This window comes from Melanostigma gelatinosum (assembly GCF_949748355.1).
Source record: "Melanostigma gelatinosum genome assembly, chromosome: 14".
Classification (NCBI taxonomy): domain Eukaryota; kingdom Metazoa; phylum Chordata; class Actinopteri; order Perciformes; family Zoarcidae; genus Melanostigma; species Melanostigma gelatinosum.
In genome coordinates, this window is record NC_136647.1 from 4,594,596 (window position 1) to 4,607,106 (window position 12,511).

The 12,511-nt window shown below is 42.9% G+C and overlaps 2 protein-coding genes across 3 annotated transcripts; both read right to left on the reverse strand.

Moving 5' to 3' along the window:
* Positions 1-7: 7 nt before the first annotated feature.
* cnot8 (CCR4-NOT transcription complex, subunit 8) lies at positions 8-5,324 on the reverse strand. Of its 2 annotated transcripts, XM_079283008.1 has the most exons (7): positions 5,247-5,324; positions 4,001-4,198; positions 3,681-3,874; positions 3,340-3,501; positions 2,556-2,700; positions 2,216-2,326; positions 10-818 (listed from the first exon to the last, which is right to left on the reverse strand). In XM_079283008.1, the coding sequence occupies exons 2-7, from the start codon at positions 4,115-4,117 to the stop codon at positions 690-692; spliced, it is 858 nt and encodes a 285-aa protein (XP_079139134.1). In that variant the 5' UTR covers positions 4,118-4,198; positions 5,247-5,324; the 3' UTR covers positions 10-689. The 2 variants fall into 2 exon arrangements, with proteins under 2 accessions (XP_079139135.1, XP_079139134.1); XM_079283009.1 differs by lacking the exon at positions 5,247-5,324 and having other exon boundaries at positions 8-818; positions 4,001-4,155.
* A 144-nt stretch (positions 5,325-5,468) lies between these two features.
* Positions 5,469-12,292, reverse strand: fam114a2 (family with sequence similarity 114 member A2). Its single transcript, XM_079283790.1, has 14 exons — positions 12,083-12,292; positions 11,085-11,323; positions 10,738-10,837; positions 10,223-10,324; positions 9,963-10,066; positions 9,253-9,387; positions 8,864-9,028; positions 8,619-8,742; positions 8,457-8,542; positions 8,201-8,299; positions 7,880-8,004; positions 7,694-7,766; positions 7,327-7,380; positions 5,469-7,024 (listed from the first exon to the last, which is right to left on the reverse strand). The coding sequence occupies exons 2-14, from the start codon at positions 11,301-11,303 to the stop codon at positions 6,914-6,916; spliced, it is 1,497 nt and encodes a 498-aa protein (XP_079139916.1). The 5' UTR covers positions 11,304-11,323; positions 12,083-12,292; the 3' UTR covers positions 5,469-6,913.
* Between the last annotated feature and the right edge of the window lie 219 nt (positions 12,293-12,511).

Here is a 12,511-nt window from a genome sequence, read left to right on the forward strand (position 1 = left end):
AATATACAACTGTTTAAAACAATGTAGAATGTAAAAACAACAGTAACCACAACATCTGTAAACCTGACTGTGGACAGTTTGGTTTGGTGGGTGGATGTACAGAACGACAGTAGTTTGCCCATTGAAACACATGCATAACCAAGCACAGTTATACACTTTGACGCCCGCTGTTAAAAGTTTCTGAAATTGGAAAAGAGCTAAAACATTTTTATTTTCATCAAAATTATACATTGTAATTTACAGGCCCTTCCAACATTAACTTAAAAAATGAACTCCCTGCAACAAGAGACGAATCCCGCTGAGGAGGAGGAGTCTGAACTGAAGAGTCGGACAGTTTTTTGGCAAAGTTTGGTCTGAAGTCACAGTATGATACAGGGGCTGGTCCCACGCTGTTAAAGAAGGGTGTCACTATAATGCTGCTGAAAAGGAAAAAAAAAAAAACATTTTTAAAAGTGTTCTGGATATATGACCTTATACTCAGTAAAAGCGCCTTTAAAAAAAACGACTGAGCCAGTGAGGGATCCTATGTCACTGTGAGTCCATTCTACAGTCACTCGGGAGGAACATTTAAAGAAATAGATTTTGTTTCGTCTCGTTCGGGGCTCGAGTGTTGAGGGAGATCAGAGGGGAAATCTGCTGGTTGGGTTTTAAAACAAGTGTGTATTCCACTTGAAGACGCGAGCGCTCAGTCAGTGCTTGTTGTTGGTCTCCTCCTGGCCCGAGCTGGAGATGCCGTTCTGGGGCTGGGTGGAGCCCGAGCCCAGGCCGTACAATCTCCCACAATACTTTGCGTCATCAATGTTGTCTTCGAAGAACAGCTGAATAAAACAAAAAACAGATGTCAATTAACACCTTCTATTCTTACATGTTGTACATTTACAAGCGCCACAGATTCTTCGGTGTATTTGCTTTCAAAGCAGGAAGTTAGAGTGGGACATTAACAGTTTGGGTAAAAACACACGGGAGGCAGCGAGCCGAGCAAAGCAGCTCGCTGCCATTTATTGTGTGAGACACAGTGAATCTCAAACGTGACAGGATGGCCAGTAATGCCCAGAGGAAAGATCTACCGTACTTTTCGGACTATAAACCGCTACTTTTTTCCCCACGCTTTGAGACTGCGGCTTATACACCGGTGCAGCATATATGCGGATTTTTCCGTAGCTTTGCGCCGCCAACACATTTAACATAAATATGGATGAAGTACCTTTGACCTACCTCTCACTAGGACTGTTAACAAAAAAGGTTGAACGGCAAGATGCTTTTAACATTTTAACATGCTGCTAGCTGTTGTGCTAGCAGCAACTGCTTCGTTTTACTTCTTCCGTTTGGTAGCCTTGAGAGACCTTAGTCTGTAATGTAAGAATGCCTGTATGTCATGCAGTATGTCTGTATGAAGCATGAAAAGATCGCTAATGCTAATTGCGGTTAGCATTTCCCCATTGGCGGTAATTTTAAAATTAGCTTCGAAGCTAGCGAGTCAACACACTGCGAGTCAATATAACTCTGCTGTCCTGAGTCTGCATTTGGGTCCTTGAACACACCACATCATGTAGCCTTGACAGACCTGGTCACAGCATTAGCACTCCAATAACAGCTGATTCCTCCACAGAAATGCAGACTTTTTACTTCTTCCGTTTGGTAGCCTTGAGAGACCGTAGTCTGTAAGTACCGGTATGTCTGTATGAAGCATGAAAAAATGTATGAAGATATATTACGGTATATTCACTAATGCCAATCGCGGTTAGCATTTCCCCAATTGGCGGTAATGTTAAAATTAGCTTAGAAGCTAGCGAGTCGGACATGTTATGAGTACCGGTACAACTTCAGTACTGTTAAAAGCATCTTGTCGTTCAACGGGGGCACCTGCGGCTTATATGTCGGTGCGGCTTATATTGGGAACAATTCTGTATTCTTCTAAGAATTAGCGGGTGCGGCCTATAGACCGAAAAGTGCGGTACTAAATTAACTGTGATCGGGATGGGAAAAAACCGGCATAGTAACAAATGACACCTGATATCTGTAAAGATATTCATTATTAATAAATACTTCCAGAGGGCATCCTTCAGCACAGTTTACAGTAAACAAAGTCCCCGGGAAGTGAGGGCAGTGAAACGTTTTCTGGTAATAAAAAGTTTAAAGAAAAATTGGCTGAAAATCCTACAAATCAGCTACAACGTAAAAACACCAACAGCTCCACCTCTGGATATTTGTGTACCTCTTTCATCCTGAAGAAAGCCATGCCGGTGAGAAGCGAGTCGGATCCAGCCTGATGCTGCCGCCCGATCCTCTTCAGCTCCAGCTGGTCCGCTACTTCCTGTAGCCCTCCCTGCAAACACACAAGTCCAAAAACACATAAGTGAGACGGCTATAGACTCGTTCTGACATGATGTGATGAATCTAGACTCCTATGTACAAGTGCAGGATAAAACAACACGAGCCCCATCCTCAGCTATGGTCTCAGACTGTTGAGCTGGATACATGCCTCTGATATGGTTTCATTCTACAAAACTACTCTGTGCCCCCCCCCCTGTATGTCTGCATTCAGTGTAGAATACCTTTAGGTTCTTGCAGCTCTTCATCAAGTATTTGACGTCGTAGATTGCGGGGAAGAAGAGGTTGAGGATCTGGAAGAAGTCATGTTCCTCCTCGGGGAGCCGTGTGTCCGTCAGGAGCTTCACCAGGTAGCCAAAGTCATAGCCACTGAGGAACACAGGGTGTACAGTGTTAAGGATGGACCGGATCAAACTGATGTTAGGGTTGGGCCAGTGTGAACATTTTCAAACCGGTTTGATATTAAGCTAAACGAGTATACTGGACTTTACCACTGCAGTTTGTTGACCCAGCAGCCGGTCCTGAGTGGAACATAATTCCACATATTTTTTTACGCTCACCTCTTCAGTTAGCTTCAAATCCAAAATGTGGCCATAGTGGCACAGCTTTAGTATTTTGAGAATAACGCTGCCATGCCTTGTTGTTAATAATAAATAAACAAACAACGTGGGCCGTGAGAATCTTCTCCCCACGACTGAAATAAAATATGATCTCCTTCATGTTGCCAGATTCGGCAACATCCAATTTTCTTTTTGGCTCGAGTATAAATGAAGTGGTGTGACAAACTCATTTTGTTTTAAGTAACAGAAATAACCACGAGACATGTGGTCCTTGGTGTAAAAATGAGGATCTTCAAGGATGCAGGTGTTGTTATTTTTCAATGAAGACAAGAACGATGTCTCTTTGAACAGAGCCTAAATAGATTTCTTGCTAGAAACTGAAGAACACATAAAAGTCCCTTCACATTAAAGAAACTGTAGGATTAACAGTCCTCTGTGACCGACTGACCTGTGGAAGGAGAGCCACTTGGTGTTTTCACACAGCACCAGACCGGACGTCATGAGGAGCTCAGCAAAGTAGAGTGTTTCAATTCCTTCTTCCTCGTGTTTTTTAAACTGGAGGCCCGAGTTCTGGAGTAGGTCTATGGAGTCCTGTGAGTACATGTCTTCTCTGCGAGGAGCAAAACAACAACAGACAACCGTTTAGAGAGGGCTACCATCAAGCTCAACCATAAGTAAGCATAGATCAGATTAGAAAGTGATAGAAGACGGCCCGCATACGTGAGGTTGAACTGCAACCATAAGTAAGCATAGATCAGATTATGAAGTGATAGAAGACGGTCCGCATACGTGAGGTTGAACTTGAAGTTGAACTGCCACGTCGTGGTGCCGGGCGGGTAGTCTCCATCCTCGTTCATGAACGTGAGGCCCAGCTGGATGATCTTCAGGAGGTCCACGTTGCACCTCAGCAGCTGGTACTGGTAGTCTACTGTGCTGCGAAACTCGCCGATCGGCCGGACAACCACCCCAGGGAATTCTGTGTCCTAATGAAATATAAAGACATGAACAGAAAATCCCACACGGTAATATTTCTCATACTGAAAAACAACACAAAACGTGTAACTACTGCACTTTGCATGATCTATAAAAGGTAATACAATGTCTCTTACCATGGCAATGAAATTGTAGCTTTGAATAATTTGTCGGATCTTCCTCATTTCCTCCTCCACATTGCTCGCCCAGACCTCACAGATTATCTGACTGGAATCTGTAAGTGCGGCTGGCATGTTGGCAGGTCAGGAAAAGAGCTAAAACCCCAACAATCCTGCAACCGTGTGAAGGGGTCAGCGTGATGAAGGCAGACACCTCTGGGAGGGGATCAACACAGGTATTAGAACATCAGATTAACAAGGAGCATGTTTGTACCACTACTGCTGTTACGATTGTGAATGATGCATACGCTAAAGCACAGAGCACAAAGATGAACAAATACAGAACAAGAAAAGAAACAACTGAGAGATCAATATATTCATTATCAATTGATACTTTTTGACGCAAGTCCACACTTCACATCCTTTTAAATAAGATCGTAATGTTTTAATTTACTTATTAAGCTTGTATTTTCTTACTCTCACTAAGCGATGTTCATCGAAACTGATATAAAACCAAACTGTTAAAGACTGGAGTCAGCAAATGTATCGCAAGTTGCATTACTACACTCTCGCTTAAGCCAGTTTAGTACAACTGGTTAAAGCTAATGCACTCTGATACAGCAGCTTACAGTGCAATTAAACATACTATAAGGAGGTTATAATGATTATCTTCAGTTGAAACCGTGTAAGAGAAGTCATGATTTAAATACTTAGTCATTGTATCGAGTTACACTAACGGTACAGTAACGGATTTTAGCGGGATTTTTCTTCTTCATTCATCGCAATGACTACATTATTTTGATGCAACTCCTTACGAATAGTTATGAAATAGGACTTCCTGCCTGTATGTTAACATACCATTACGTTGACTCAACCTTATATAAGTTAGCTATTAGTTGTTTATATCAGATATCCAACAAAATAACACCAGAAATGAAAAGCGTCTATTTTAACTTAGTCTTTTGAAATGCATAACATTAATAGTGTTTAACAACTCGAGAGGTTTTGGTTACAACAGTTTGAAGCAATATTGATAGAAACGCTGCAGCGAGGGACCAAAGCACTGGCTACGTACTTAGCATGAACGGCTAACGTTTACAAGCTAATCCCTCGCGCTGCAGAGAAAGCTAACAACACCGGAGCAAAGAATACATGAAACGGCTCTGCTGTCACACTTATCGACGTGTCACCACTGCTACGCACACTGTGGACGTTGGATCGTATCACTGTGTGAAGTATTAAAGTATAAAAAAGACAGGTTTACCTCAGAATTTTCTCGACGTAACCTGACAAGCTAGCCAGTTGATAGCGCTTCTGTTGTTCTTCTTCTTCGTTTTCTCCCTATTCTACATTTTCTTCTTCGTGTGTGTTGGCAGATCACAACTAGACGGTACATGCGCACACCGCCGTCTACTGTATGGGTTGTGTAACGACGTGAAATGAGACAACGGGCAAATACAAAACAATACAACTACATTTCAGAGGCAAATTAACTTTTTATTCGACTACATTTATTTGAGGACCATAGTTACTTGTTTTTTGCAAATTGTTGTAAAAATAAAGATTTTAAATTGAAAACATACAAGTACAAAACATGAGGAATTGGAACAAATTGCTATTTACAGATTAATGCATCAATAATACAACAATATGACTTTTTAGTTGTATTTTTTTTATCATATTAGTGCTTTTACTTTTGACACTTTGAGTACACTTCGACTTCAGCACTTACACCATTAAGTGGACATTATGCCCAAATGTGAATGTAAAAAGCCTCTAGTCTTCTGGTTTCAGACTCTTAACCAGATTTTGGAACCTGGCTGGAAAGATCTGCTCCCATTCAACCAACAAAACCTGGCTCGTAGTCGGTGCTGGATTGGGAGTCCATTGTCATGTCCAACAGGAAAAGTTTAAACAAACTGTTTTCACAAATTTGAATTCAATTGAACAACTGGGTCCAAACCTTGAAACCACTGAGATCAAAAGTACACAAAGGTATCTGCCCTGCAACCATCAAAACACAGAATTTTAACTATTATCATACCAAATTGATTATAAATGTATTTCTAATACAAACTAAAACTAGTCAACTAAATCTGTAATTTACACTCACTCACACACACAAATGACAGGCCTATATGAAAGCCAATTTATTTGAAAACATCTCAAATACCTGATGTACAGTAAAGCTGTCAGCGGTTCCCCGTCATAAAACTGAAGCTCATTAATAAAGACGATTAGACGCTCCTTTGATTAATAAACACCTGAAGTCTCATGAATAATGAAGTTGATGACAATAAAGAGGGAGCTTAAAATTGCTGAAATCTACGACGAGTATATTTGCATATTTCTCTAACTGGACATTACAAGTGTGGTCAATAGAGAGAAAACAGAGCCGTCTGATTGGCAGAATGTTGTAAGTCGTTCAGGCCTTATTATCAAAAATAGAAGCCGTGTGGCCAAACAAGGCCTGACTGTTGCAGTCTGATTATTATTTTTGTGCTCTTCATTTCAATGAGGTCAAAACTTGACACTTGAATTTATTTTAATTAGTTTTGTAAGTTTCAAATTGAGCCCAAGTCTTTAGTCTTCAATTCTGCAGTAAAGAGAAAAATAATGAAATCGTCAACATATCTTACTATTTATCATGAGACACACCTTTCTTTTAAAAACAAAAATAGTGTACATGCTAGAATAAAAAGGAGGAACAGGTTGCTCCCTGTTTAACACAAATGCATTTGTTTTACTTAGCTGGTAGATCCGGACCTCTTCAATCCTCGACTTGAAATGAGACCCTCTCCTGTGCTTAACAAGTACTGCAAGAAAAGTGAACACTGTTTGACAAAAACACACTTTTCCTCCCAGGAGTAAGATCTCCTGAGCTGAACAGCAGACATAGTAAGAGCTGACGCAGACCAACAGAGTGTCGGCTCATCGTGGCAGCTGCTCTGTGGATTCAGCTCTCCTCTGGATGTGGCAGATCTCCACGATGGGCTTCAGCAGCTGGAAGGCATCCTGGATGTACGACGCGCTGTTGGACGCCTGCGAGGAAAGAGGATTCATAACACAGTTCAATATCATTCTGAAAGGCTCATATGTCTGTGCCTGTAATGCTTTATGACACAAATATAGCACTGCAACAGGTGGGACAGTATGAAACATTTAGTTGTTGCTTTTAACTTATCATTCACTATAAGGTTTAATGACTTAATAATTGCGTAAATATCTATAAATGATTCTATACAATGTATAGATTTATATTCTACTCATGCAGCATCGATAATGAACAGATAAAACTGGAACAGTGTGACTTCATCACTGTGGTGTAGTGCTGTGACACAGACCTCTAAGAAGACTCCTGTTATCAGCGGGTTGAGGACTTCTCCCTTCTCGTTTGACTGGAAAAACACAACGTTCAGATCACACTCTCAGATGAATAAGCAGCGGCGCTGATAATGTGTCAAAAGATAAGGTGCAAAGAGCAGCACGTGTTAAGACTTTTGCTAAAATAAGATTAACATTTAAGAGAAAGGCGGGTGTATTGGGTCAAGCTCTGAAAACACTGGAGCGCACACATTCTGTAATTTGGTTGATAAACAATGGCCTTCAGGGATTTCTAATGCATTCATATTCCAGTTATACTTTCACATCATCAATAAATAAAAAACAAACTGTTTGATGTAGAAGTTAAGTGAGAATAACCACACTCACCCCCGCTGTCGTGAGGCAGGAGGTGAACATCTTGGAGAGCAGAGAGAGCTCTTTACACAGAAGAACAGTTAACCTGAGGACAGCCAACGGGAAAAGCACAGATGTTTCATTCAAGTACGGATAAAACTGAATTCATGAAGTGCAACTTCAGCAGCGTCTCCGAGCAGAACGTCCACGGTGTCTTACTGCGATAGAACGCTGGCCTCGGTGCTGCCGCTGGAGGAGAGGATCATCTCAGCCAGTTTGTGGAACAGCTCGATGGATCGAGCCGTCAGCTCCGCCAGACTCCTGATGGCTGCAGCGTGAACCTCCTGACGAAACACACACACACACACGCAGCTGAAATTCCTCAGCGACTTGTTGTCTTACGTGATACGAGGACAACGTTGGACTGCCTTTCTTCCAGACAGCATTAGCACAACTCCCAAGCTGAGCTTAACCCGTCAGTCTGATAGCAACTTGAAATGGGTCGCTCCGTCGTAACGTGAAATAATGTCAGCAGCATACCTCTACAGACGGTGTTTTCTTTCCATCTTCCTCTTCCTCTTCCTCTTCCGTCTCTGGTTTGCTCATGTCAGCGATCCGGCTGCGAGTGCTCTTGCAGGCCTGTTGCAGGTTACAGATCATGGGATGAACATCACCGCCGCTCTGTTCACACTGGACGGCTGAAGCGATTGAATTGTAATGCCACATATAGGACTGGGCGACGGTTATTTTACTATAAATTGCCACCTCACAGAACACAGAGCTGTGTAGTCGGTACCTTGCTGAGTTTGTCGGCTGTGGCAGTGATACTGAGACCTTCCAAGGCCTCCGCTAAGTCCCTCTCAAACTCTGAGCCTTCTTCGTCTGGAATTGGAAACGTAAGATCCATTATTTCAGGCGTTTGCATCCCTTGTGATGTTCATGGTCACAGAGATGTCACCTTTCTTCTCGTCCACGTCCTCGTCATCAAACTCCACCAGGGAGAAAGAGTCCTTGATTCGATCCAGCTGCTCTCTGAGCTGCACCAGCTCATCTCCTGACAGAGTGGTCAGCACCGACCTCACCTACCGTAAGAAAAAACACACACACAGTCACATTTGAGGGTTTTATCAGATCAAATTGATTGATGAGACGTAGCCGCAATGATTCAGTCTTTTTTTTTAGACACAGTATGTGTCACCGTACCTTAGAATCACTCTCTCGAGACAGAATCTCCAGCGCCTCGAGGTGTGACAGACCCTGAAACTCATCAAACAGCATGCCGTAGTGAGCCACCACCTTCTTCTCGGAATCTGAGAACTCCTTTTCCGCTGTCTGCAGCTCCTCCCGCTCCTTCGCCTCCCTCAACACCTAGGAGACGGGGGGAGTTGAAAGAGAGGGGAGAAAACGTCAGCTAGCTGTCAAGACAACCGGCAGCAAAGCCCGGCGTGAGACAGCCAAAGTTTATTGAGACGGTATGAAGTCTCATCTCGTCTCCACCGCCCTCTCATCTTTCGGAGTCCATCATGAAATATAAATATGTGGCAGTTTGAAAAGGAGCTCCCGGTTTACGCGGTGGCCCTTGGTCGGCCTACCTGAGACAGAGTGGAGTTCCTGTTCATCAGTCCTTTGGTCTTCTTGAAGCCGGGGTCGCCTTCTGCGATCACATCCATCGTCTTCTTCCCGATGAACTCCAGAGCATCCAGACCGCCCGATAGCACCGTCTTCCCCTGTGAGGAGACGGACATACGACGTGTCTTGGTACTTTGTAAACAACAGGAACAGCTGCTGTTAGCGGACGACTACCATGAACGGTTTCATGTGTTGAGTTATTACGAAGCTTAAGCTACCACGAACTTCTGCTGTCTCTGTTGCTAGCTGCATCAAACTGGGCGAATAAAGATATATCGATATTATTAGTGTTATTAAAAGACGATACATGGGTAATTATCTTCTGGTGAGGACGCAATGGAACAGGGATGGTGTTTGAGCAAAGTTGCTGCACCGTGTGAACTCAAGAATTCAAAACGACCTGACCTCATGTCATAATTTGTTGCCGATATCGAGTGAAAACTACGTGTTTTTAAAATGTCAGCTTTGGAAATACAGCCTGGTTTTGTTGGCATTAACCACACCCTCCTTTTCTCATATGAACTCTCCTGCTTTTAAAAGATGAACCAATAGCAAATAGGCTTGAGATAATGCACAACAGTGTAGCGTGAAAAACAGCGTTGCATTGCCACCATTTCTCAAGCGCTGTACGTTTTCAGTCCCATTGCTCCACATGAGATCGTTTTCTGCTTACTGTGCTCTGGACGACGCTGGTGAGCGACGACAGCATTCCCATCGCACCGCCCACCGCCGCCGATCCCTCCCCCGCCGCTCTGTCCGTCTCGCTGCTGGATTCACCTGCAGGACGAGAAACAAAACACACCACGTACTGTTATAGGTCAACGCGATATGGACAAAATGTGTGATGTATCGACTGATGTTCATATATATCTATATATATACACATCTGTGTACAAGAGGAGTAGAGCCATGGTGGTTGGAGCCATGCTTTACCGTGCTCGTTCTGCTCTTCCTCGACTTGTGCCGAGAGCTCGGTGGGACTGGGGATCCCCAGCGACGTCTCTGCCTTCTCGATCACCTGAGTGAGCCCTTGGCCTGGACGGCCGGACGGAGGAGACAGGAAGCACGTACAGAGTGTAGAGGACGTTTTTACAGCGAGGTGGGACAAGTGTATTATAACAGGCAACACAAAATGTAAGGACAAGAGAGAATGAGAAGTACATTCTAATTATTTCTTGGACTATTCTTTGATCACTTGACCAGCACACACAACTACATTTACCTTGAAAATGCTAAATTAAAGGTTAATATATATTACATTTCACCATCAGGTCTCTCACACAACTTCAAGTCTGCATTCTGAACTATTAAAGCTTTACTTCAACACGTATAATGTCACATGGCATGCTGCTTTGTTTCAAGTGAAGATGCAGAACCGAGGCGAGACTAAGCGGAAGCGTCTGAAGATAAAACTGAGAGATTGGGTCAGTTCGGTGGTCTGTACTCACCCACGGTGGCCACAGTAGCTGTTGCAGTGGAGATGATGGATTTGCCCCAGCTGCCCCAGTATCCCCAACCACCCTGAGACACAGTGGACTCACTCTGTGTCTAGGAGAGAGGACACAAGGAGACGAGGATGAGGACGGAAGGAAAGAGGAGGGAATGAAAAGACAGAGGGAGAGCAAGAAACGTATGGTTGTGAAGAATCAGTCAATAATTATTCCTTAATATATCAACAATGTAAATTAATTTCAAGAACATCATACATAGACATCAAAGAGGCCCAAAGGGACAGAAGGTTTTTTTTTTAAAATCATTTGTGGTTTGGTCTCGTATAACCAACGGTTATCTTTACCGGTGCCTTTGCCGGCTGCTCCTCTACTTTTGGCATCTCCTGAGCTTCGGGTGCAGGTTTGACGTCCGGCCTCCTCCTGGCTTTCCTCGTCGGGGCCACGTCGGTCGAGGTGTCGGGGGCGGACGGCGAGGAGCCGTCGGGCGTCTCTGCAGGAGAGGCGTTCTGAATCGCTGGTGCCACCTCGGCACCCTCTGCGGCTGTAGCTTCGCTGTCTGACATCTTAATGTCTCAGTGCATGCCTTAATGTGAAAATATGACAAAAAGATGTAAATAATACAGGTAATTATCCAATCACAGTACTGCATACAGCGCAAGGTTTTGCTATTGAGAGCATCGAATGCTTACAAGCAGAGCTGGGAACAAAAAGCAACAAAGTGAATGCAGAGCTGCTTTGTATTGAAGTTAACTGAAGACGTTTGAAGTGTTTGATGTGAGGGGTTTCTAACTAATCACTAAATAAACATAGGGAGGCTGTCCAACTGTCCAATTATTCCTCAACTGTCAGAGACAAACACTCTCTGATATCCAACGCATTCTTTCCAGGTGTTGACTTCTCTTCAAACGGTGGTGTCGTACATTTCCCAGAATGCATTTCAAAACACCCAGGAGAGGAGCAGTTAAGGAATCAGTTGTTGTTTATCTTGTGCAGCTGGAGAGTGTTCGTTTAAAGTCCAGTCCAAATCACAAAAAGAGCAGAATATGAATACTGTGCATCTCTGTGCATACAAGCAAGGATTTATATTATGAGAATTACAACATATAGCTAAACCATACATTTAGATCTGTAAATCACTGGTGTCATTGTACAGTAATAATAGTTTAATTAACTGCTGTGCATGCCTTAATGTGACTTACTAGTACTTTTAGTAAGGTAACGTTATGACAACTTGGCAACATGGCTAGGAGGAGCGTTAGTTGTTATTTTGTTATCAACACACCACTTCTTGTTAGTCGGGTGAAAACAACACAATGTTACACTTTAATGTTAACAAACTCACCTTCTCTCCTGTCAGTCTTGATGCTAACAGTTAACGTGATCCTAGCCTGCTACCAGTTTCCTTTCCCAAAATCAACAACACGAATGGGTTATCTTCTTTAGTTCGGTTTGTACCTATGTCTCTCCACCTTGAACGCCTTTTAGTTATCCAGTAAACAGTTTAATGATTCAGGTTGTCTGGTTATTTTTGTCCACAGATTAGCCACGTCACAGTGTGTTTTCCCTGACCAGGTTCAACTATTAGTCACATTGAGAAACATGGGTTCCGGTTAGGATCTTCAAAATAAAAGTATCAGTTTAGAACATTGAGATTTCACAAAAATACATCTATAAAAGTAATAATATGTGCGAACACGACCTGCAACATGTATTAATGTTTATCTATATATTTATAGATACTTGAAATGTGAGCTGTACATTTTAGATTAGC

Bases quoted from the DNA above. Each gene is read 5' to 3' on its own strand.
- fam114a2 (XM_079283790.1), bottom strand. From the start codon at position 11,303: ATGTCAGACAGCGAAGCTACAGCCGCAGAGGGTGCCGAGGTGGCACCA. The intron at 8,743-8,863 runs GTACGGTGACAC...TTCTTACGGTAG, and splicing joins CTCGAGAGAGTGATTCTAAG to GTGAGGTCGGTGCTGACCAC. The intron at 7,767-7,879 runs GTAAGACACCGT...GGCTGTCCTCAG, and splicing joins GAGGCCAGCGTTCTATCGCA to GTTAACTGTTCTTCTGTGTA.
- cnot8 (XM_079283009.1), bottom strand. From the start codon at position 4,117: ATGCCAGCCGCACTTACAGATTCCAGTCAGATAATCTGTGAGGTCTGG. The intron at 3,875-4,000 runs GTAAGAGACATT...ATATTTCATTAG, and splicing joins GCTACAATTTCATTGCCATG to GACACAGAATTCCCTGGGGT. The intron at 2,701-3,339 runs GTCAGTCGGTCA...TGTGTTCCTCAG, and splicing joins AAGTGGCTCTCCTTCCACAG to TGGCTATGACTTTGGCTACC.